The 25,968-nt window shown below is 43.0% G+C and overlaps 1 protein-coding gene across 1 annotated transcript in view; it reads right to left on the bottom strand.

Moving 5' to 3' along the window:
• Positions 1-310: 310 nt before the first annotated feature.
• SOS2 (SOS Ras/Rho guanine nucleotide exchange factor 2) overlaps positions 311-25,968 on the bottom strand; it is a 52,669-nt gene continuing 27,011 nt past the window's right edge. The window contains exons 7-23 of the mRNA XM_054286869.1: positions 25,328-25,438; positions 23,877-23,975; positions 19,616-19,743; positions 17,926-18,581; positions 16,567-16,648; positions 15,475-15,597; positions 13,044-13,147; positions 11,482-11,701; positions 9,049-9,168; positions 8,626-8,788; positions 7,960-8,077; positions 7,697-7,869; positions 7,321-7,437; positions 4,380-4,641; positions 4,046-4,087; positions 3,074-3,183; positions 311-2,062 (exon numbers count right to left, since the gene is read on the bottom strand). Of these exons, the coding sequence (XP_054142844.1) occupies positions 1,547-2,062; positions 3,074-3,183; positions 4,046-4,087; positions 4,380-4,641; positions 7,321-7,437; positions 7,697-7,869; positions 7,960-8,077; positions 8,626-8,788; positions 9,049-9,168; positions 11,482-11,701; positions 13,044-13,147; positions 15,475-15,597; positions 16,567-16,648; positions 17,926-18,581; positions 19,616-19,743; positions 23,877-23,975; positions 25,328-25,438 (3,144 nt within the window). The 3' untranslated portion in view covers positions 311-1,546. The remainder of the gene's footprint in view (positions 2,063-3,073; positions 3,184-4,045; positions 4,088-4,379; positions 4,642-7,320; positions 7,438-7,696; positions 7,870-7,959; positions 8,078-8,625; positions 8,789-9,048; positions 9,169-11,481; positions 11,702-13,043; positions 13,148-15,474; positions 15,598-16,566; positions 16,649-17,925; positions 18,582-19,615; positions 19,744-23,876; positions 23,976-25,327; positions 25,439-25,968) is intronic.

The raw sequence follows: 25,968 nt of genomic DNA, 5'->3' as shown, positions 1-25,968 counted from the left end.
ATCCTGTACAGGGCCAGGAGTTGGACTCCTGATGGATCCCTTCCAACTCAGGGGGTTTCTAATTAACATCCCTCTTCAGTCCTATCTCCTTTCCAAAAAGGAGAGTTTTCCAAATGGAATGCCCAAGACAATGGGAGCAGCTTAGGCAGACTGATGAGAAGCTGGAGTGTGATTTGGAAGCCTGGGATGAGCCAAAGTGAGACCAGCAGCATGGAAAATTGGGGCATTTTGTATTGTCAAAAATGCAATTCCCAACCTTGTCCTTGCAAGGAACACGCACTGCTCAAGCTCTTAAAAATTAAGACTGGGGTGATTTATTAATCTTGTTAAGAACTCTGATACAAAGCACAGTAAAAGGCCACAAACCAGTAAATAAAATGTGGCTTGTGAAGGCCACTTTATAAATGCTGCTACAGAACTACCAGTAAAACAGACTCACTCTCACACCAGTTCAAACACGGCCGTTCGACTGGCAAAGAAAAGTTCCATTCACTTATCAGTTTAAAAAGTTTAATAAAGCTTTAAGTGTTTGCTGGTTTAAATGCTACCGATTTCCAAAGTGGATTCAGGAGTTAGGTGTGGATCTAGAGGGAGTTATTAGGTCTGGAAGGCAGGACTGTCCCAGGCCAGAGGGAACGCTGCTGGCCGGATCCAGCCCCAGCAGTAGCAGACTGTGTTATAGGCCTCCAAGTCAACTTCAATTTATACACGTCATTAGCATATCTGTAAATATACAATATAAACAATTGTACAGGCGCATAGCTTTGTTCTCCACAACAGCAGACAAACTCTTTAGCTTAAGACACCTTTGCCTATCAAAACAAAAAGGCACATCTGAACAGGATGCACGTGAAGTACCCGGGATCCTCCCCGATATCCGAGACGGGTACTCCTCCTTCATCCTTTCTCCAAAGAACCAACACCAAAGGAATATTTTGGTATTTAGATTTCAACCTATTTTTTTTTTCTTTGTCTTCAGCAGCAAATCAATGGCAATTAAGACATGGCATGAGAATATTCCAGAACAGGAGCTGTCACTCAGGAACCTCAAGGCAAGTGGTCAGAGGTTTCAAATCTGTGACGCTCTGGATCCTTGTCTTGTTTGATCATCCCATTGCTGGGTGTCCTTAATTAAAAGAAAGGCCACTAGTGCTCAAATTTGAAAAAAAAATCCACAGACGCACCTTTTTTTTGGCTCAGTGCAATTAAATGATGTCAGTTGAAATTCACTTAGTGTAGTTTACAGTGCAAAAGGTCTGTTTTGTGTCCTGGCAGAACGGTCGGCACTGAGGATGTGAACCAAGGCAATGCTGCTGCTCACCTGAGGGTAATGCTGTCCAACCACACAGGCTGGAATGTGTGTAGGCTGAATTTTTTCCAATTTAAACCTTTTTTTTTTTTTTTTTTTGATCAGCAGCACTTTAAGAGCATAATTTGTGAAAATACTAAAATACACTGCCTTTTTTTTTCTGAATAAATTATAAAAAAAAAAAAAAGAGGAACTTTACAAACAGTATTCCAGTGTCAATGACTACCATGGCTAAGGTCATTGAGGAGTTTCTGCATTTTCTAGCAAAGACAGTCTGTGCAAAGGAGGGTGGGAGAGCTCCCTTTTGTAAGTCTTTGGCGGCAGTTTGGGCAGCTGGGGGCTGGAGTTGTGCCGCGGCGGCACGGGGGGCACGGGCGGCTGCGCCAGGTTGTTGTGGCTGGCGCTGAGGACGCAGCAGCGGCGCAGCACCCGCGGGGACGGGGTGCTGGGAGGGGTGCCCGGGGAGCTGGGGCCGGAGCCCGCCTCCCGCAGCCACTCGGGCTCCCGCGGAAAGCGGCCCAGCGGCGGCGGCTGCAGGCTCGTGGCCGGGCAGTTGATGAAGTGCTCGGGCGGCCGCAGCGGCACCGGCGGCGGCGTGTCGGGAACGGGGTCCCGCGGCGGAGGAGGAGGAGGAGGGCTCGGCAGGGGCTGCTCCAGCGGGGCGCTGTAAGCGGGAACGCGGGGCTGGATCTTTGGAGGCGGCGGCTGCCGAGGTGGGATGGCCGGAGGATCGTCATCCGACTTGGAATTTCCCTGCGGTGGAGGAAAGGGAGGTGTAAGAAACGGGGAGCACGGAATGCCAGAATGGTTTGGGTTGGAAAGGAACTTAAATCCCATCCCATTCCTGCCCCTCCCATCCCATTCCTACCCCACCTCCCACTGTCCCAGGCTGCTCCAAGCCCTGTCCAACCTGGCCTTGGACACCTCCAGGGGCAGCCACAGCTGCTCTGGGCACCCTGTGCCAGGGCCTGCCCACCCTCCCACCCAGGAATTCCCAATTCCCAACATCCCGACTTGTCACAGACATCTTTCATGAAAAATCCTTTCCTTAGGATTTGTCCTCCTGAGAAGCTGAGAGGCCTCAGAAACAAAATGCAAACATTGATTATCTGCTGCTTTGGAATGCAACAGGTGCATCTGTGATTGGCCTCATGTGGTTGTTTCTAATTAATGGCAATCACAGCCCAGCTCAGACACACAGCCCGAGCCACAAACCTTTGTTATCATTCTTTCTGATTCTATTCTTAGCCAGCCTTCTGATGAAACCTTTTCTTCTATTCTTTTAGTATAGTTTTAATGTAATATATATAATAAAATAATAAATCAGCCTTCTGAAACATGGAGTCTGATCCAGGTCTCTTCCCTCATCCTGAGACCCCAGTGAACACCAGCACACCATCTAAACCTGCTCTCCTTCAGTTTGAAGCCATTTCCCTTGTCCAGATGCTTGGACAAAGAGCAGTCTTCATTCAGACGAGGAGTTCTCCTGACCTCTGCTAGTGGTGCTGTCAGAAGCACAGCAGCTGTGCCCTTGATGGGAATGTGAACACTCTGTTCCTGAAATTCCTAGCAGGGTTTGGACACTGGGAATGCAAAACTTGAACACAGGAAACTGGAGCTCTGCATCTCAAACTCTTTCAGACTGACAGAGCCCTGTTTGGATCAATGGCTGAACTTGACAATCTTCAAGGTCTTTTCCAAGAGAAATTACTTTAGATATTCCCCAATTTATCACCACAGTTATTCAATACAGAACAGCAATACCTTAGCATTGGAAGCATCCTGATCCATCTTTTTTCGTGGAGGAAGTGGAGGGGGGTTCTGAGGCTCATCACTCAGTTTAGGGAAGCTCCCCCAGGAGCTGAAGAAAGTCTCTGGAGAGGGAAGAGCAGATCTTTTACTCCTTGTGCAATACCTGAGGAACATATTCTGGAATATCAAACCAAACTCAAAGCAAGTCAAGTAAGATCTTTGTGCTCCACAGCAACGTGAACCAGTAACTTCAGCAACAGGAATTTCTTTAATTCACTGCTTTATCTGATCTAGGCCTCACAAAGTGTTCTCCTATGTCCAGTATCAAAAAAAGGCATCAGCAGCCTGCAGGCAATACTGAGAGACAGGAATATAAATCCAGGGAACTCCAACTGAGTTCTTACAGAGGGAGAAAAAAATCCTCAAATTAAAACACAACACAGCCCCTGACTTGTATTGGTGATTTCTGTCACACCTTTGTTTTCCTCTTAGGAGTGCACTGAGCTCTGTGTCTACATCAGGCCCGTGCTCTCCAGCTGGAAAATAAATTAATCATATTTTAAAAAATGTGTGTGGAATAAATAAAAAGAACAGCTGAAAACTCAGGTGAATGCAGGATATCCCTCACAGATGTGGTACAAAATGTGTTTCTTCCTTCCCAGCAACAGAGCAGTTGTTTTCACCATGTGGGATTAGGAAATTATCAAGTTGCTTTATTTGTACCTTTAGTCAAACAAAACAATCATCAAGGACATTTGAAAACAGAAGGAAAATCATGTGAGAGCCTGCAGATAAAACCCCAACCCAAACTAAACCAGCAGTTTAAGTTTCAGGCTTTACATTCTTTACTGGACATCTAATCTAAAAGGAGCCCTTCTGAATGCAGCCCACATTATCCTCCCAGATTTCAGATTTCAATCCCCACCGAGCTCTCCTGAACCCAGGGAAGGCAAAGTTAAAATTTAACAGAGTTCCAACACTCACTCGACTGAGGCAAGTTCACAGGAGCGAAGATGCTGTTGTTACCTGGGAAATAAAAAAATCCATTAAACCATTTCCAGACACAACCACTGCACTGCAGCACAGAACAAATGCCTGAATAACCTGAGAGATCAGAAAAACCCCCAAGTTTATCTGCTGCAAACACGAATGAGAATTTCCTGTGTAAAACATTTCTGAACCGGAGAATTTAACTCACGCTGGGAATTAATTTAATTACTTCTCATTTTGCTATTAATTTTTTTAAATCTTGGTGCACATTTGGGAAGCCTGGGGGACAGCACCCACGATTACGAACCCACGCTAAGCTGCCATTTACCATAAGAACTGTTGAGGTCAATGTCCAGGAAGACGCTGAACTCGGAGGAGGCCGACACGGGCGGCGTTGAGGGCGTGTTGGGGGAGGTGGGCGCCGACGCCGCCGTCTCCTGCTCGGCCTCGGTGATCCTGCTGAAGCTGATCTTGCTGGGCTCCTTCTCCAGGGGCAGGGGGTGGCTCCTCAGCGTGCCCGACGTGGAGCCGTGCCTGCCCGTGTTGGGCCTGATCCCCGGGGATTTCAGCGGATACGTTGTTTTCCTGGGCTGGAGACAGGGGGCTGTTAGCACTGCGAGGTTCCACACTGTTCTACACTGCAACATGGTCCCAACACTGCAACGTTCTACACTGCAACATTCTACACTGCAACATGGTCCCAACACTGCAACGTTCCCAGCACTGCAACATTCTACACTGCAACATGGTCCCAACACTGCAACATTCTACACTGCAACGTTCTACACTGCAACATGGTCCCAACACTGCAACGTTCCCAACACTGCAACGTTCTACACTGCAACATGGTCCCAACACTGCAACATTCTACACTGCAACATGGTCCCAACACTGCAGCGTTCCCAACACTGCAACGTTCTACACTGCAACATGGTCCCAACACTGCAACGTTACCAACACTGCAACATTCTACACTGCAACATGGTCCCAACACTGCAACGTTCTACACTGCAACATGGTCCCAACACTGCAACATTCTACACTGCAACATGGTCCCAACACTGCAACGTTCCCAACACTGCAACGTTCTACACTGCAACATGGTCCCAACACTGCAACGTTACCAACACTGTTCCCAATACTGCAATGTTCCCAACACTGCAACACTCCACACTGCAACATTATCAAAACTGTTCCCAACAATGCAATGTTCCACACTGCAACATTCCAAACTGCAACATTCCATACTGCAATGTTCCCAGCACTGCAACATTCCACTACAACATTCCCAACACTGTTCCCAGCACTGCAATGTTCCCAACACTGCAACATTATCAAAACTGTTCCCAATACTGCAGCATTCCCAACACTGTTCCCAGCACTGCAATGTTCCCAACACTGTTCCCAACACTGCAACATTATCAAAACTGTTCCCAACACTGCAAGATTCCCAACACTGCAACGTTCCCAACACTGCAACGTTCCCAACACTGCAACGTTCCCAACACTGTCCCCAATACTGCAACATTCCCAATGCTGTTCCCATCACTGCAATGTTCCCAACGCTGCAACATTCCACACTGCAACGTCCCCAACACTGCAACGTTCCAAACATTGCAGCATTCCCAACACTGCAATGTTCCACACTGCAACATCCCCAAAAACCGCTGCCATTCCACACTGCAGCATTCCCAAACACTGCTTTCAGTCCTCATTCCCAACACTGCTGCCATTCCCCACTGCAGCATTCCCAACACTGCTGCCATTCCCCACTGCAGCATTCCACACTGCTGCCATTCCCCACTGCAGCATTCCCAACACTGCTGCCATTCCCCACTGCAGCATTCCCAACACTGCTGGCATTCCCCACTGCAGCATTCCCAAGGCCCTGTGAGGTATTTTTGAGGTATTTCTCCAAGAGCAGCACAGGGGTACAGCTGATGGGAGCTGCAGCGTTATTTACACAGCAGGGATTTGCTGGGAAGCTGGGGATGCAGCTGAAGAAATCTTTTATTTCCCCTCAAGTATGAGGAATGAAGAGTCCAGGACAAAACAGCGGGAAAAACAGCCTTGGGAAATAAAAATTTGCTTCAGGTGTCCCTCAGAGCTGCAGCAGAGCCCCAGAGCAACAGCACAGAAACAGCAAAACCAGAGGGTCACTGGGCCCTGCACACATCCAGGACTAAGGACACACTTGGAAATGTGTCCCTGTCCTCCAGTTTATCCAGGACAGAATTCCTACACCAGCCTGGACAAACCCAGCCTGGTCAGGCTTGGGTTAATCCAGCACAGCTCAAAGCTGAGCCTTGCCAAGTGAATTATGTCCCCATCTTTCAGTGGTGCCCAGCACACTGCAGCACCCACAGCCGGATTTTCCTGAAATTCCAGTAAGATTCTCTCTCTTTGGAAACCATGAGCTGTCAAGAATCCCTACCCAGCTGACTGGACTCCTATTTTTAGAAAATATTTTAATAAAATTACTGTCAGAAGCATTTTTGCAACAGCAATTTCTGGTGTTTTCTTGCCACATTTGTAACATCATCTTACTCATTCCTCTAACAAGAGATGGCAAAAATGATTTATAGCTCTTCCAAAAAATTAGATATGGCTCCAGTTCCCCAGGCAATTACAACATATAAAAACCAAGTGCTCCAAATTGTGATTTTCCAGCTTAAAAAGAACTCTGAGCTCCAGAAGCTGGGCTTTTAAACCCAAAATTGCTACTCCTTTAAATGGAACTGTATTTTCTTCAGCAAAAAGGGTTGCACCTGGTAAAGTCTGCAGTTTCTGCAATAATATCAAATATTCAGACAAAACAAAAATATAAATTATCTTAAAGAAAACTGAACATACGTATAAAAGTAATATTGTAATCAGTATTAATATAAGACTTCTTGGTATTGTGAGATAAAAAATATTGCTCCATATTTTATCATATGACTATGATAAATACAAATTTAACAGCAATATTTCAAGTTTTGGTTGGAAAAATGAGTTATAAAATCAGACAAAGGTAATATATTTTAGTAGTGACAAACATCAGGAGCAGAAGTATTTTTAAATGAAGTTTAGGTGAAAAATCAACTCAGGATAAGGAATTCTGAAGAAAATCTATCTGGCTTATTGAGGTAACTGTGTATTATTTTCATAGTGGTCAGTGAATTTTAGCAATTTAATTTTAATTAAATATTGCAGGAATTGGACCTGATGATCCCTGTGGTTCCCTTCCAACTCAGGGTGTTCTCATGAAATTTCAATAAAAAACTCACAAATCGAGGAGGCTGCTTGCAGTTGCGAGGTTCAATCTCCAAGGACTTGTTGAACAGATAATCTGTAAACTCCTTCTCTGGTATCTTCCCCATGGGGTTGAGATTTTCAAAGAATTTCTGAATGAAACAAGTAGCAAGAATATTTTAAAAATAAGCACACAGAGAAATTTTTAATGAAATACTCATAATTCAGTGATTCAAAATGTCATTTTTCACCACTTTTGGCTGCTCCTTTGTGTGGTCCTTTGTTGTCTACCACCCACTGCTCCCCCCTCTTTTGATAATCACTATTCATGCAAAATTAGTCCAGTGTTAGAAGATTATCTGGCATTTTCCCCCTCTCCAGTCCCCAAAGGGATTTTTCATGGCTGCTTACCCGGATTTCTGGCTCAACCCGTAAGCAGTAGGGCTGGTTTTGATACTGCTGAATCTCTCCTGTGATTTCAGCCACTTTTCTCCTCTTACTGAAGTTAATTAATTCTTTCCCTTGTCTTTTAAGGAAGTCAGGATTCCCTTCTTCTGTCTTCAAGATATTTGTTAGGTATATTCCTGATTTAAAAAAAAAGCAGTTTTTAACCATTTATCTGCAGCAAACTCAACTTCAGAGTGACACCACACCAAAAATTTGATGTCACTTACCAAAAAAAGGCACACAGGGAGGGTTGATTGACTTGAGCTTAGCTAAATACTTCTTAAAATGATCTTGGCTCAATTCTACTGCTTCATCCAAAACTCTTTTCTTCCTTTCTTGGAGTGCCTGAGTTGTCAAAATTAAAAAAAAAAAAAAAATAGGGATGGAAATGTTCTCAACAGCATGGTTAGCAAATCCAAGGCAAATCCCTGGGTCTCTGAGCAAAATTTGGGAATTGGAATGAAAGTTTCAAAGAACCATTTGCATGGTTAGTAAATACAAGGTAAATCCCTGGCTCTATGAGCATAATTTGGGAATTGAAATGAAGATTTCAAAGAACCTCTTGTGACAATGGTTTGCTCTGGATTGCAGCCCCCAACAATTCAGTCATGTGGATCCCAAAGAAAACATTCCAGATTACTGAAAACACATTGTTATTTTAACTTTAAAGTTATAAGATTTGGTCTTTAATAAAAATTAAACATTTGATTTTAAGTTCAAGGCTTTGTGCTGCCTTTCAGAGCCATATAAAACTCAAATAATTTTATTCACATTCTTCTTTTTCTGTTTTACTCCAGGGAAGCTTTGCTGCCAACAACGGATTTCACTGCAGAACCGTGTGGGACCCAGCTCTGGATTCTGATTTAATTTCCTCTTCCATGCCCTAAACTCACCTCAAATGTGTGATCCAGCCTGTAGACAGAGACAGAGTTCACAGCACTGACAATCTCCAGAACTCCATTGAAATTATTGAGGTCCTGGAAGACCTGCAGGATTTCTATGATCCTGCTCAGCACAGCCACTCGCTCCTCAAAGTTCTCCGTTTCCACGATGCACCTGATCAAAAGATGGCATCTGAGAAACGCTCAGGAATAAAACCTGACACTTTCTGACTTATTAAATCAAATTTTTTCCATGAAAACCCATCCAGCATGCAGATTTTGGCTCTCTCTCCAGAATCTCAAGTATGAATTTCTGTAATCACATCTTACACATGTTCCAGTTGGAAAGTCAGGGGAGGATTTGGCAGAAATGAACCAGCAAAGCCCAAAGCACATCCAGGGGAGAAGTGCTCAGTGGCACTGCCCTGCACTCACTTCTCAAACCACAGAGTGAGGTTTGTAGTGTGACGAATCATTTTCAGGAGGTTTGGGGAGTTAATTTCCTTATCCTCCTTCGTCCACACGCTGCCAACGAGCTCAGAAGGCTGCACAGCCCTGGCAATGACAAAACAGGAGGAAAATGCTCAGTACCAATAAAAACTGTCATTTCTGTGTTTTCATTAAAATATTATTTCTCCCCTTAATCATGACCTGTTATTTCACAAATGCAATCCCACCTCATCTACTACAAACCCCAATTTTTTGAGTACAGAAAGAAATACATTTGTATCTTAACTGAAATTGGATAATTTTGAAGAAGCATTTTCAGATAAGGAGATTACAAAGGAGTGAGTTTAATCTTCTGAAAGGGCAAGAAAACAACCTCAAAAGAGTTAAAAGCTGAAAACAAGAAGATGAAGCACTTGTAGCAACAGGTTGGTTTCAACACAAAACCTCCCATCACTGCAGCAGGAACAGGATTTTATAATTTGAATTTTGTGAGACTGCTGAATTATCCCCCCAGCACTTCTGTTGTCACAAGTCTCATATGGAGATGAAAACTCTTTTCTTCCACTCCTTTGCATATTTTAACATCGAGCACACAGCAAAGAAACCTCTTCCTGTAAACTCTGGAAGTCTCAGGGTATTTTTGACCGATGGTGTGAATGAGGAGCATTTTTTAGGTGAAATAATGACAAAAAGGTGTGAGAGTGTTGGAACCCTGATGCTGAGAACTTCAGACTTTCTGTCTTGAAAGACACTGACCCCCAAACAAACACTACATTTAACCTGAAGCTGCAGAGAAAGCTTCCAAAATTATATAATAGCACTAAGATTATGAGTGTAGAGTTTAAATAGAAATGTGTAATATCACATAGGAGAAAACTCAGAGTTTAAAGTTTTAAAACAGAATAATATATCTAAAACAAAATAGAAGTATTAAAGCAGTAGCTAGTTCTTCACCTTCTTCATGAGTTTAAGTAGTATTGTATAAGTAGATATAAAAATCCACGTTGCAAACCACAAATAATTAGTTATTTAGTTAAAAGTAAAAATAATTTAAGTGTCATTTCTTAATTAAACAGTTTATCCTTAAAAAACCTTGTAGAAAGAGCTAAACAAAGTGATTTTGTAACTTAGTAGTGAAGTATTATAAAACTCAGGACTTATAACACTATAATATAAATAAAAAATAATAAACACCTAAGTCCAAACACGAAAAATACCACCTCAAGCACTTTTAATCCCAAACCTAACACACACACAAAAAAAACCAAATCAAAAATAGAAAACCTGTCTTGGGTTGGAAATGGGGGTGCATATTCTATTCCTAACTAATGGGGCAGTTCTCTCTGTTCCTGGGGCAGTTTTTTCTTTATCTCTCCCCCAGCCAACCCTCCCTCCAGGAGATCTCTGCTGTCCACGGCCACTGAGTGTCCCTGCAGGGCTGATCCCATCCCAGCATCCCATGGGGAGATGCTCCGCCCAGGGGAGGAGCCAAGCATTCCTACCTGGATCCAATCTGAGCCTGGCACAGCACAGCAGCCTTTGCCCCCTGCATGGCCAGAGGAGCAGCTTTCTGCTGCCCTGCATGGGCAGAGGGAGCCCAGGCCCATCTGCAGCAGCCCTGGAGCTGCAGAGGAAAACTCCCCCCTTGTGCAGGATCCCTGCTGCAGCAGAGCCACAGCTGGCACTGCAGGAGGGCTGAGCCCCCCTGGGATGGGGCTGGGACACCCCCTGACACACAGGGGACAGGGCATGGTCTGGCTCTGGCAGGGGTTTGTTTTCTGTTTTTGTACCATTGCATTTGTATTTTTAATTTTCCTAGTAAAGAACTGTTTTGCCTATTCTGTATCTTTGCCTGAGAGCCCCTTAATTTCAAAATTAGACAATTTGGAGGGAGGGTGTGGCAGTCACATTCTCTGAAAAATCCCTTCACCCAGGGTTTTTCTCCTGGGAAGCTGAGAAGCCTCAGAGAAAAGGAAAACAATTCTTATTTCATTTGCTTCTCCTGTGTTGTGCTCATGTGGAATGTGTTTGGAGATTGTTTACCCACAGGTGATTGTTCCATTGGATTCTGCTGGGAGCTGTTTTCACTCAATGGCCAATTGGAGCCAAGCTGTGTCAGGACTCTGGAAACAGAGTCACAAGTTTTCATTATTATCTTTTTTGCATTGTGTAAGTATCCTTCCTGTATTCTTCAGTATAGTTCAGTATAGCATTCTTTAATATAATATAGTATTAGAAAGTAATAAATGAGCCTTGTGAGAACATGGAGTCAGATTCATCACTCCTTCCTTCATCGGGGCACCCCATAAATGCAATAGGAAAGATTTTACATTTTCCATTTCAGGCTCCTGCCCTCCTCAGCCTCCCCTGTGCTCCCAAACCCCGAGAGAACCAAAGCAGAGTGTGAGAGGGCCGTGCCTGTAGAGGTCTGACTCGAGCAGGGTGAGCTGCCGGGCGATCTCGATGGGGTGCAGCGTCATCAGCTCCAGCGCCTCGCCGTGCCCCACGCGCCACAGGTGCCACTCCAGCGGCGGCGGCGGGCTCTCGAACGTGATGTTGTGGCTCACCCCGTCTGCCTGCGCCTTCTTCCTCTTGATGATCTTGGCAATGGACTCCACCCACTTCTTCATGGATTTTCCTGTGGAAGAGATATCATTAAAAAAAAAAATCCCCCATAAACGAGTTTTTTAATGCTGCTCTAAGTTTGGCTTTAAACTGACAGAGGGGAGGGTTAAACTGCAAGTCCAAGAGGGGAAAAGTGCATCGATCTTGCTACAATAAATTGCTTTTTAATAAATTCATGTTCTTTCATAAATGTCAATATTACAGAGCAATCTCTGGGGAGGGAATATTTTGAGTTTGTAGATAAATCTATTTGGGAACTGGAGCTCAGGTTGGAGGGATTTTGGATAAAGGATGGATGGACAGGACAGGGGGAAATGGATCCAAACTGTCAGAGGGCAGGGATAGATGGGATATTGGGAATGGGGATTCCTGGCTGGGAGGGTGGGCAGGCCCTGGCACAGGTGCCCAGAGCAGCTGTGGCTGCCCCTGGATCCCTGGCACTGCCCAAGGCCAGGCTGGACAGGGCTTGGAGCACCCTGGGACAGTGGGAGGTGTCCCTGCCATGGCAGGGGTGGGATGGATGAGCTTTAAGCTCCCTTCAACCCAAACCATTTTGGAAACTCTGATTTTAAAGGACTTTTGGCAATTTAGTCAAACCAGCTCCTCAGAAATTTGAATGTAGACTCAGAATTCTGCATTTCTGCACGTAAATTAACCAGCTTTGTATTTCCCTATTTCTTCCTTATGGGTTTCTGCACCTGTATCAGCTGACAAATAAATACATGTGAAACTTGTTCTATTTAACCACATCCTCTGACAGTTTTGGTGTGGGAAAAAGTGACCCTGTGTCCAGGGTCTTTTAATTGTTTCAGAATTGTGTTGCCCAATGTAAGACCTGGCACTCTGAAAATGAAAACCTGGAATTGCCAGGAAAAGGATTAAACAAGCCAACACTGCTGCCCTCCACAAAGGCTGCCAAAAAAAATCTAGTTCATAAAGAAGAAATACCAAATGGGCCCAATATCCTCTTCTGAAAGATTAATGATTTTCAGTTGGAACTTTGTATAAATAGGAAAAATTAGGATGGAAAAAGCTCAGTAAGCAAAAGGGAAGGAATTCTCTATGGAGAAGGGGAAGGTGACAGCCTGAATTACAGACTCAGGCAAGGATGACCACGCTGTCCAGAAGGAAATATATTTAAAGTATTATTATCCTCATGCTTGAAATCATTTTTAGGAGCTGTTCAGGCTCCAGGCCAAAGCTTCCTCATGTAAAGGGAAGCCTCATAAACAGCTCAATTAAAGGCATTAAAATTACTCATGTGTGTAAAGGTATTCTCAGGCCCAAAATCCACCAGGAGCAGCCTGGGAAGTTGTACCAAAACATGGAAAGGAACTGGACCCCCCTTACTGCACCTCTGACACTGGAAATGAAGGTCTCCAGCCTCTCCAGCAGCTCCAGATCCCTCTCAAAATCATAAAAATGGTGCTCGACCCAGTGCCGGAAAACATTCAATATTCTGGGGAAAAAGGAAAAAATATTAACTTTCTTTTAAAGGACTTCCATGGCTTATCCCATAAAAATGAACCACAGTCCTACAAAACTCAAGTTCCACATTCATGTAGTTGGTGACTCTCAAAATACAAATGGACAAAGGAGCAGAGCAAAGACTGAGCTTGGCAGGGGTTTAAAACCTAAAAACTATTTATGCTAAAACTATTCCTAAAAACCTATTTTATAGGTTTTAAAGAATAGTTTTAGCATAAATATAGCTTGGTGCTATTTTAAAATCTAATATAAAAAATGCCAGTGTTGAGATGGTGTCAGAAGAGGAAGAGACGTAGCAAAATCAGATAAAATTGGGATTTCTAATTTGCCTTGTAATTTCCTTTTTTTCTTTGTGGTTTTTTTTTTTTAAATGAAAAAGCTAATTAGGATCTCCCACATGTTAAGAAGTAAATTTGTCATTCTTTCTTTCCTACACACCAATTTCAGCTTCAAAGTTGTTGTTACTGCCCTGCTTATACAATTTTTAATGACCCAGAAGGCCTGGTTAGATCCAGTACATACTTAAAGGATAACACTGAACTTCCTCTTGATTTTTCTCTACTCTTTCTTACAGAAATCATTAATAAATCAGTCTCTAAAAGTGAACTCCAGCTGCTTTTCAGCCTTCTGCACTCAGGATAAATCAGAATAAAAAACTGCTTTGTCTCTTCAGGTAAACAAGCTGAGCTCACATGTTCAACACTTTATCAAGGTGAAATTTATCACCTCAGCAAAAATCAGTCCTACATTGAGGACAAATGAAGGGCACATGGAAAATTCCTTAACTCTCCTCTTCCCAGGGTGCAAGGTAAAAAATAAGTTTTATCCCATAAAAGAATTGCTGCCCAAACAGATCACTCAGCCTGGAAATCAATGCCACATTCCAAGAGGCAAAGTTTTAATCCGAGTTTCATGTAACAGGACCTTATCTAATCCATCTCTGCCCTTGAGATGCCGTGGTGAAAACTCTGGGAAAGGCAGAGAGTGCCTGGATCTGCTGACTGCACTTCCAGCTCAGCTCCTCCTCCTTCCCATCCCCTCTCATTTGTGTCCTTTCATGCCTGGGCACTGCATTTTCTACAAGATGGAGAGTGCAGGGAAACAGGGAAGGAATAAACACCTTCAATTCTCCCCCTTTTTCCCAAATTGCAATCTCTGAAGCAGAGATCAATGTTTTTAACAACACTGGAATGCACAAAGTGCTGAGTTTATCCACCAGCAGCTCAAAGTCACTCATCTGCAGCTGGCAGACAGCTTCAAGCTGCTGGAAATACAGAGTAAGGATCAGCAACAGCTCCCAGAAAACAGCAAAAGCAGGGAGAGCACGAGCTGAGAGGCAGCTCTGCCAGGAACTGATAACTGTGGAGACTTGTGGTGCTGCTGAACCCCCAGCAGCTGATAAAGTGGGAACACCAAGGGCCTGATAAGCTGCCCAAGGCCAGCAGCATGCAGGAGGAGCAAGGTTATAGTGAGGTTGTGTGACTTGGATCACGTTCAAGAAGGTGGTGGCAGCTCTGTGTGGAGGGAAACTGCAGGGTTACCCACAGATTTATCTTTTAAATATTTTATATATTTATGCACATGGGTTTCTGATAAAAATGGGAGCCCTGAGTGACTTTCTGAACACCTTGGAGGTACTGGCATGTCAGTGTGACCCTTTGAGTCAACTGCTGTTGCTCCAACAGGAATGTGTGGTAGCAGAGTAACTGAGGGTTCTCTGTGTGTGTAATTAATAATTAATATTAGTAAAATTAATGTGCCATTAATAGGACCATCATGATGTTACTCATCAGTGTATGACTAAAAGTTGCTCAAGCAAACACTGCTTGTGATCTGTCTGCTCCTGTCTCGATCCCCAATCAGGGCAACAATTACTCTCATTCATGCTAGAAATGCTTAATTGTTCCCCAAATTAGCTTGGTCAGCAGGACCTTGAAGATTCCCTGCAGCCCACTGCACTGTGCAGCACAGACAAGAGTCTGCCTGTGTGTGAGCAAACACATGCACGGGGCTGGGAAAGGGAGTAAAACACCAGCAGGGCTGGAAAACTGGGAACAGAGGAATTATCTTCCCAGGGCTGGGAACAAGGAATGCTTTGAGAGCTCAGCCCTGCTCTGAGCTCCACATCCCTCAGCCACAGGCGCCGTAGGGGGGGATCCCAGCTGGGCCAGCTCAGCCCCAGCAGCCACTGGGATAATCAGGACAGCATTTGGGATGTGATGCTGGCAGACACGGCTGAAGCCTCCAGCAGAGACTGGAGGCCGCAGGAGCTCAGGGCAGGCAGGGGCACACACACACCTGAGCTGCACGGGCTGCACGTACTCCTTGCGGAAGCGTTTCAGGTCGGCGCTGATGGGCTGCTCCCCCTTCTCGATGGCCAGCCTGTCTGCCTCCGTGGGCTCGGGCTCAGGGATCTCAAACCTGGGGAAACACCCCACAGGGATGGCAAGCAGGACAGAACACAGCCCCTCTGTGCACAAGCTGCAGTTCGGAGAAATGTTATTTATATAAACTCGGCAGGTGCTGCTCTGCCGTCCGGTTCGCCCGGAATTCCCTCAGCCCAGCTCCACACCCTGCTAATTCTCTGCTGCTCTGCTCATCACACCATGTCTAGACTGGGATAGAAGGTTTTTAAGGACCTGCTGGCATGATTAAGGGAAGATTAGATGAGAGCTTAAGAGCAGCTTTACCACACCGCATTAAAATGCTGTTTACCTTCATTCTGTGCCTTCAAACAAACTGCCTGGAAGGTTTCTGTCCTCATTTCCATCGTGCACTCAACTCTCTCATGAGCCAATTCAGCAGTTCACAACATCACCACCCACAGCCCAGGCACACCAGGTGCTCCAGCTCTTACCTCATTCAATAACTCAATTAAACTGGGAAAGGGAAGCACTAGAAACCTGGATCATTGTTTTAAAGTTCCTGGTTTATAAACTCCACAGAACACTGAAATTTGACACTGGGCAGGACATTTTGAGCAGGAAAGGAGCACTTGGAATCTCTGATTTTTATGGGTCCCTTCCAACTTGGGATGTTCTGTGATTCCAAATATACAAAACTCATCAGAAACTGGAGGGACAGGACAAGGCGAAAGGCTTCAAACTGACAGAGAGAAGGCTTAGATGGGATTTGAGGAATAAATTCCTGGCTGTGAGGGTGGGGAGGCCCTGGAATAGAATTCCCAGAGAAATTGTGACTGCTCCAACCCTGGAAGCATCCAAGGCCAGGTTGGACAGGGCTTGGAGCAGCCTGGGACAGTGGAAGTGTCCCTGCCATGGCAGGGGGTGGCACTGGATGGGTTTTAAGGTCCTTTCTCAAACCATTCTGGGATTTTATTCTGTGATTCCAACCCTTTTCCACCCTTCAGCAAGGAGGATCACTGCTCACCTTTCTATCAGCAGACTCAGCAGCTCCTGGGGCTTGCAAAAGGAGCGGTAGGTGGTCAGGAAAGTCCGGACAAAATTAGGATCTGTAAGGATTGAGCAAGAAAATGACAGTAGGGGGTTTTTATACAGTTGCAAAAGATCAGAAATGAAATACAAAGAAAAAGTTTAATGTGCAGAAAAGACACTGAGGTTGTATGTCAAGCACTGTATTTGAAAAACACCAGAAATGACAGGGCTTGGGAATTTTCCACTCAGTTCTTTGGTAAATTCCTGAAAGATCCTGAACTGCACATCCAAGATTCTCTTAAAACCTCTGTCTCAGCCTCCCTTGGGAAATGACTCTCCCTGACCAGCTGAGCCATTGGGGAAATGTAACAAAAACTGCACATCAGTCCCAACAGCACCAGCTTCCCCTGGCACCCCAAAACTGAGACCCAATGTTTTCCTCAGCATCAGCACTTCATGGAACTCCTCAAGCTTTCACTTCTGGGCCTTTCTGACACTGACAGGCTGAAAAATGCTGATGGTGACTGGCATCCACTGCAACCCAGACACTTCACAGAGTGCAGGCTGAATGTAATAAATATAAAAAATACAGTGAATATAATAAATATAACCTCCAACCCAGATGCTTCACAGAGTGGCAGGCTGAATATAATAAATATAAAAAATACAGCAAAATAAAAATAAAAATAACAAATATAATAAATATAACCATCAACTCAGATACTTCACAGAATGGCAGGCTGAATGTAATAAGTATAAAAAATACAGTAAATATAATAAATATAACCTTCAACCCAGATACTTCACAGAGCAGCAGGCTAAATGTAATAAATATAAAAAATATAATAAAATAAATAATAAACCAAAAATTAACAAATAAATAAAAAAAAATAACCTTCAACTCAGATACTTCACAGAGTGGTGGATTGAATGTAATGAATATAAAAAATACAGCAAAATAAAATAAAAATTTAAAATATTAAAAAAAAATAATAAAGACATAATAAACATAACCTGCAACCCAGATACTTGACAGAGTGGTGGGCTGAATGTAATAAATATAAAAAATACAGCTAAAAAAATTTATAATAAATATAACCTTCAGCCCTTTTCTTCCTTCACAGAGCCTCAGCCTGTAACAACTCCATTGCTTTGGCCAGGATGAAACATGGAAACATTTTTGTGGTTTTTTTAGGGGATGAAAGGTTTGCATACTCAGAATTTCTTACAGCTTTGCCTGCAAAGCCAGGTGATTTAATAACATATTTTTACTCCCTGCAGATCTTATTTTACATTTCATTACAAGCAGAAAAACCCCCAAAGATGAAAGCATTAAACCCACAGCTGAGGATACCTGCATACATATGGTAGGTCAGCCTCTCGATGAGCTTCACCACCGTGCCCCCTTTGATGATGGGGATGCCGTTCCTGCTCTGCAGGTTGTCCTCAAACACGATGTTCTCCTCGGAGTCCTCCACCACGAAGCGATAGACGCTGGGGCTGGGCAGCCTCAGGGGCTGCTCGTTCTCCTCCTGCAGCAGCACCGAGTCCAGCATCCTGTCCAGGGTGCTGCGGTACTGCAGCGACACCAGCGCCGCCATCCACGTGCTCTTCTCCTCGGCCGACCTGGCTGCGAACAGCACGCTGCTGTCGTCCTTGGACACCAGCTCGAAGGCGTGCTTGTACTCCGCGGCGTCCTCCTTGTCCACCACCTGCACCTTCCTCATGACGATCTTCTCCTTGAGCCTGTACTCGGCGCTGCTGTAGCCGGGCAGCCGCGACTGCCCGTGGTTGGCCTTGCAGCTGATCAGCAGCCCGTCGAAGAGGAAGATGTGGCGCTCGTGTTTGGCGCCGATCTTGGTCAGCCCTCCTTCCATGATGAACTCGTTGCAGCACTGCCCGATGTCTTTGCCTTCCCAGCCGTCGATGTTCTTCTGGATTTCGTTCATTTTTTTGATGGCCAAGTGTTTGCTCCTGATCTGCCGGTGGTAGAAGCGACAGACCGGCTCCCTGCCAGGAGGAACAGCAAGTGTCACAGTGGGCATGTTCCAGATTTGCCATCTCAAAAGACTAAAATAATCAATGGAATTAATTGCTGAAATCGGGATTTTTTGCCCTCAAAATGCCCTAATCAAGTTCTAAATAAGCCAAGTGCACTGCTTTGGGTGGGCAGGAGTAGAATATTGTCCTGGGGAGTAAGATGTCGTTTAGGGGTGTGTACTCTATTTTGCTTCTGTTAGAAGTAGAGCAGTTATCTTCTGTCCATGGGGCAGTTTTTTCTTTATCTCTCCCACAGCCAACCCTCCCTCCAGGAGATCTCTGCTGTCCATGGCCACTGAGTGTCCCTGCAGGGCTGATCCCATCCCAGCATCCCATGGGGAGATGCTCCGCCCAGGGGAGGAGCCAAGCATTCCTCCCTGGATCCAATCTGAGCCTGGCACAGCACAGCAGCCTTTGCCCCCTGCATGGCCAGAGGAGCAGCTTTCTGCTGCCCTGCATGGGCAGAGGGAGCCCAGGCCCATCTGCAGCAGCCCTGGAGCTGCAGAGGAAAACTCCCCCCTTGTGCAGGATCCCTGCTGCAGCAGAGCCACAGCTGGCACTGCAGGAGGGCTGAGCCCCCCTGGGATGGGGCTGGGACACCCCCTGACACACAGGGGGCAGGGCATGGTCTATGTCACTTGTGTTTTTTATTACTGCATTTTTAAATTTTATTTTCTTCTCTAATAAACTGCTATTCCTACTCCCACATCTTTACCTGAAAACCCTTTCATTTCAAAATTATAATAATTCACAGAGAAGGAGTTTACATTTTCCATTTCAGGAGGCACTCCCACCTTCCTTAACAGACACGTGTCCTTTCAAACCAAGACAAATATTCACATTATTCTTACAAGTGGGTAAGGTTTTGGGCTGCTGCTCCATCTACAAAGAAAACTGGCAACAAGGCATGCCTTGAAAAGGAAACACAGAGATTTCCCAGCAGGAAAAGGGGATTTATGTCCCTCCCTGGCACGGGGGCAGGCAGGAGGCTCTGCGGTGCTTACCCGGGCCGGCGGCGCGGCGAGTGCTTGCTGTAAATGCGCTCCATGCTGCACTGCAGGTTCAGCAGGGCTGTGATGGCCTGCTTCAGGCACTCCCTGTCCTCTTCATCCTCACTGCACTCCTGCAATTGCTGCCACACAACAAACATTGGTTCTCTTTCACATCTGCCTCATTTCCAGCAGGGTAAGAACACTGAAAGAAGCACTCGGTGAAATTTCAGTGATTTAGTCTGAGACTTTTTACAGAGACCCAACCAAAAGTAGATGTGCATGAAATTACAAATATTTGTCAGAGCTTCAGGAAAAATCAGTGGATCTTCATCAAGTTTAGAAACCTTTACCCTTTAATTTACCTACCCTTTACCTTTTCATGCTAATTGTCAGATATTATTTTGCCTCTTATATCATCAAAAACATCCTGTTTCAAACTGGTTAAATTCAAGAATTTGAAGGTTTGAAATAGCCAAGGGTTCACAGCTGTTTATGGAACTCTGCCTATCTTCCTTCCATGAGTTCATCTCCACAATCCAAATTTAAGACAAGAAAGAGCAAGACTCTCTTTGCTTCTTATCATCCTGAATTCCGCCACCTTCAGACACCTCAAGGATTTTGCACAGAGCAAACAGTAAAAGAAAGTCTGAAATTCAAGATTTGCTACTACAGAGAAATGTAAAGACAGTGAGAACAAATGTATTGCCTTTGCATAAAAGCTAAATCCGTCTCCTCCACTCAACAGAAACTTCCTGAATTAGGGAATTCCACAGATTTTCATTTCATCTCCATCCACCTGGTTTATCCTTTGAGTAAAACCTGAAAGTTCCTTTTTTTGGTTCTTTAAGGTGGTACCTAAAAAACTTGAAAATTAAAAAAAAAAAAAATTTCTTTTTAACCCTTTTCACATCCAAGATCATCTGAACTGCCCATGGCAGGGGCTGCAATGAGATGGGTTTTAAGGTCCCTTCCAAGACAAACCAGTCTGGGACTCTGTGAATTTTTAAAAGGAAAATTCAAGCTAATAAATTGGTGGGCAAAATTATGACAACTTGCCATGCAGTTTGGGATAAACTCTGTTTTACCTCCAGACTTGAAGGGAAATCTTCCTTACACTCACTGGCATGGCAGAATCCTTCTTTTCCTTTCCCCACTACATTCCCTCAGCTGGGACCCCTCAGTTTCTTCTAAAACTAACTGAGAGAACAGGATTTGACCACTCCCATGTTGTTTAAATTACCAAATTTTTAGTTTTCCATGCTCAAACAACCTCCATACTCAAGAAAGGAAGAGTTTTGTGGCTCAAAATTTCTGGGAAGCTGAACAACAGTACAGGGAAGGGAAAAATCAGATGTCTACCTCTGGAAATTCTATTTTTCCTTGCTGCCAGCCATGGAAATGCAAAGAACATGGAAAAGGTGTGAAATGCAGAATCCTGAGGGTGGGAGAAGCAATTGAGGGATAATTTCAGATGTTGCTGGGTGAGTCAGGAGCAGGAATTAGGGAAGGAAGGATTCATCCAGGACCTCCAGCCCTTTGCTCAGGCAAGGAGGAGGCTCTGATGCAGATCCTGAAGGTTTTCCCACCAAAAGGAAAAGTTCTACAGCTTGGAAGAATTTTCAGGCTTTTCACACTTTAATTTTATTAATTTCAGCTTAGTTGTTTTGCAATAAAAGCAAATATTGAGGCCTGTTTGTGTAAATCATTATTTTATTCACCTGCCAATCCAGAGGGGGTTTTTGGTAACTTTCTCAAGGAGTAAAAGTCTCAATCTGAGCTTCTCTCCTTACTGAAACTGTGAAAATATGAATGTTTTGTGGCCTTTTTGCTTTCATTTTGGTCTTCAGCCATAATTCCTAGAGGCAAATGCAATGGCAACAGAGAAGCAGTACTACCAGTTTTTAATGTTATATATTGTTATATTAATATGTTTATATTAATATAACATATATATAATATATATTGTTATATTAATATAACATATATAATATATATTGTTATATAATATTATATTGTTATATTATATTATATATTGTTATATTATATATACAATATAACATAATATAATATATATTGTTATATTAATATGTTATATTAATAATGTTATATATTGTTGTATTAATATAACATATAATAAAATGTAATCAATATAACAGATAATAATATAATATAATACATATTATTGTAATAATGTTTATTACAATATTTATAACAATTATATATTTATACAATATTTATAATAATCTTTATAATTATTACAATAATATATTAGAATTGTTGAATAAATACTTTTTTTATCCCCTAAACCACTCTGCTTTCTGAAAATCCCTGCTCTAAATTCAGGATTTTTTCAAAGTACAACATAAAATGCAGATTTGAAACCTGTAACTAATGGGAACACAACTAAATACTCTGGATTGACCATTTCTCCAGGGTGATATTTCAGATTTCTGTTCTGTGCTCACAAGGTTGTGAGACAGCCAAGTGTCAGATTCTACTCAGAAATCTCATACTCTGTGGATAAAAGTCAAATTTAAATGTTTTCACTGCTAAATGATCATCTTTCACGGTGTATGATCCTTTAAAATAAATAAAAACATGACAAAATTATTTTGCCAGGCTTTATTTATCAAAAATAGGAGAAAAACTCTGCTCTACAGGGCACCTGTGGTAATGTTTTCTTAAAAAGGGAAAAAACACAATATATTTTACACTTCTAAAAGCAGCTTCAGGTTCAGAATCCCCCAGAGCTGTGGCAGCAGGTGATTTCATCCTTAAATTTCATCCTTAAATTTCCTCCTGATGCATTTTCCCAGCTCTGAGACACAATGGGGCATTAACCAGCCTGACCTCAGCACCAGGCAGGTCCCTGCCCCAGTTCTGGCTTTTCAGCCTGCAAGATTTTCACCATTTCCAGAGAATTGTCCCATGCAGGTGATGATCACGGAAAGGGAAGTTCATTATTTTGAAAGAGACTCTTCTGATGAAGAAACTTTCCCGGATATCCAATTTAAACCTCCCTTGGCAGAGCTTGACTCTCCTGTCCCCCACTCTCCTATCAGGAATTTGCAGAAAATTAAGATTTTTTAGGCTTTTTAAAAGTTTTTTTAAACTGTTTTCTAAACTGACTATCACTAGAAATGCTTAATAGTTAAAAATGTACTGAAATCACACAAATTTAGGTGTATTGGAAGCTGTCCCAGCCCATGGCAGGAGTTGGAACCAGCTGAGTTTTAAGGTCCCTTCCAACCCAAACCATTCTGGAATTTCAACTTTTCTGCAAAATACTGGCAATCCATTCACTGGGGATAGGTCAAAATAAATCATCCTTTGTTTCTGATTTATTTAAATCAGGATATGCAAAAAATCACAGCAGACATGAGGAAAACAAGAGTGAAATGAAGGAGAAAAAAAAAAAAAAGGAGCTTGTGCTAAATATTAATTACAGACCTGGTGTCAACACAACTCCTAAAAATATTCAGGTTGGATTTTAGATAAATTCTGTTTTTCTCCTTCATACAAGTAAATCCTTTAAAACACAAAGGAAATCCCTGTAACTCACCTGTGCAGCATCAGATTTCACACTGAGAACCTCCCAGAGTAATTCCTGCTGCTATTTCCAAATGTCAGCTATAGCCACAGGCTGTTCTACCCATTTAATTTAGTTCATCCCTGTTAGTTAATAATTCATTTACCCTTAAAGCATTACAAACTTCCCCCCACAATGGGGCAAAAAGAACCTTTTTTACATTATCCTCAGCTAATTCCAGCTAGGACCCAGGAGAAGTGGTTGAATACTAAGAATGGATTATTCTGAAATAATAAAAATAAACAGAGCTGCACTGGAGTGTGACCTGAGACTGAGAATTCTGACTGAATCCTGCTTAGCTTCTGAATGGACAAAAAATTCAGAACTCACAGAAGGAAGAAATTAGATTTGTGTATTCAATTTTCAGATTTTTAAAATTCTTCAAATTTAAATTTAAATTTAATTCAACTTCAATTAAATTACAATTTAAATTTTTTCAACTATATTAGAACTCAAGTTCAATAAAGATTTGTTTGATAAAATGCAGTTTAAATGTTCCTTTGGGAGCAACAGGTGCTTTTGAAGACTTTTTAATAAGTTTTTAATTTTCAGAAACCGAGTAACAGTGTTAAATAATTTTAATTTTCAAGGGGAGTAAATAAAATATAACCAGCTATTTAAAAGCTCAGATTTTCTACATGAACAATTGTTTTCAGTCAGAAAGGAGAGTGTGGCTCCATTTACCTGCAGCAACTCAAAGTAGTGCAAGCAGTGATAGACTGGGATCAGCATGAGGCGAGGCAGGACATACTGGACAGCCTCCTTAAATCCTTCAGCTGTGGACTGGGAAGGAGAAAACCAGGATTATTTACACTGAAATATTCAGAATATTCACTGTGCTCCCATTATGTCTGATATCTCACAGATATATGGAGGCCTCACTGGGTACTGCAGAAATCAGTATCACCCTCAGAAACTGAGAATCACAGGTTTATCACTTAAAAAATGAGAAATATTTTCCATTCCCAGCAGTTACTGAGGCAGTAATTCAGGCTGTAAGATGAGGAGAGATTTTTCCAGCCAGTGGTGAAATTCCTGCACCTTCCATCTGAGGAGAGACTGAATTACCTCAGGGACAGGAAGGAGGCCAGATTCACCACCTGACTAAAATATCAGCTTAATCTGGAATAAAAGAATCAAATTCCAAATCAAATTTAACCAAATAAAAGAATCAAATAGCTACACACATTTGCCTACATCCCTGACTTTCCTTTAAGCTAGAATTCACATCCACAGAGAATGTGATATTCTTGGTAGTAGCAAGAATAAACAAATTGATACGTAAGCTGAAGGACTCCCCAAAGTGGTAACATCCTTGGAGTTTGACTATGGGTTACCAGGAAAATACAAGGACAAGACAAAGAGCCTTCCTTAATATTGAAGGAATATTGAATAGGAATTTCCTTAATATTGAAGGAATATTGAATTTAATATTGAGGAATATTGAAGAGATGATCCAGCTCAGCAAGGAGCTGCAGAGGAAACACCCCCTGAAGGAAAGGCTCAGAGGGATTCTCATCCTGCAGAGATGCCCCAGTACCCCTAAACTGGGTTTAACTGGGTTGAACTGGGAGCACCAGTGACCCATCACTTGCTCAGCAGCTTCTCTAAGGGCATTTCTGAACACCAAGCCAGCCTGAGCAGCATTTGTAATAATTTTAATATTTATTAAAATATTTTTAAATAATTTTAATTAATAAATCTGCTACACAGGCAGAAAGAAGCAATAAACCAATAAAAGAATCACAGATTATCCGGCTGGCCAGCAGTGAGTAAGGAATTACTGAGGAATTATTCCAGAAAAAGAACCAGTCAGAGCCTCAGGGCTGGATGTGCAGAGAAGAAAATGAAAATGTGGTGTTTGTGTGCCTCTAAAAGGTAAAATCAAAGTGGCAGTGTGAGAATTCACCCTCTGTTCTCATACAGGGTGTGAGGAGAAAAAAACCTGCAGAACACCCATGGAAGGGTCAGAGCTGTGCCCTGTTTGTACAAGAGGCAAAGTCAAAATATCCCACACTGAAGGAGGGGAAGGACCTTGAGGATTTCTTCCTTGGTTGAAGCAAAGAATTACTGACAGAATTCCAACCTTTGAAATATGAGAATTAAACCATTCAGGATTTCTCATTTGCACTCACCTGGAAGTGCAGAGCCACAGCAGGTTTGGCCATTAAGTTGTTAAAATGCTCATGAAATTGTGGAGAGAGAATATCCTGGGACAAGGTTTCATATGGATCAAAGGCTTGCTCCTAAATAAAAACAGAATTATAAACAGGAGTGAAGGATCCAAACTGTTTCTGTCCCAGCTGCTACAATAATTTCCTTGAATAAGCTGATGGAACTTTTCAAGAAAATATTGATTTTGCAAAATAAATATTGAATAAACCACAATCTTATTTCACTCTCAGCTTTTAAATGCTCAAAATTTTCTTGGAATTCCTCAACCTCCCCATCTTTATGGCCAACACAAAGTTTGTTGTACTGAAGCAGTGGGAACCAAGAGAAGTTTTTGCTTTTCTCCCCATTTCACATGGAATGGCAATTTTACCTCCCCTCTGTCCATAAGGATGGACAATGTGCAAACTTGGGACACTTTTCTAGTGAAAATATCTCATTTGGGACAGAGCAACCAGTCCCAGGGGAAAATCCTCAAGTGCCATCAAGGGTTTGGATGCAAAAATTATGGTTTTGTTTGGAGTATGGAGCTGTGACTGCACAGGATCAGCTACAGCAGGATGGGAGGGAAACCTGCAGGCACAGGGATCCCACAGGGATAATT

The sequence above is a fragment of the Melozone crissalis genome, unplaced genomic scaffold (assembly GCF_028551555.1).
Source record: "Melozone crissalis strain CALT ecotype California unplaced genomic scaffold, PUWL_Pcris_2 ptg000056l_1, whole genome shotgun sequence".
NCBI lineage: Eukaryota > Metazoa > Chordata > Aves > Passeriformes > Passerellidae > Melozone > Melozone crissalis.
Note: the sequence above shows the minus strand (reverse complement) of the source record. Positions and strands in the feature narration are given on the sequence as shown.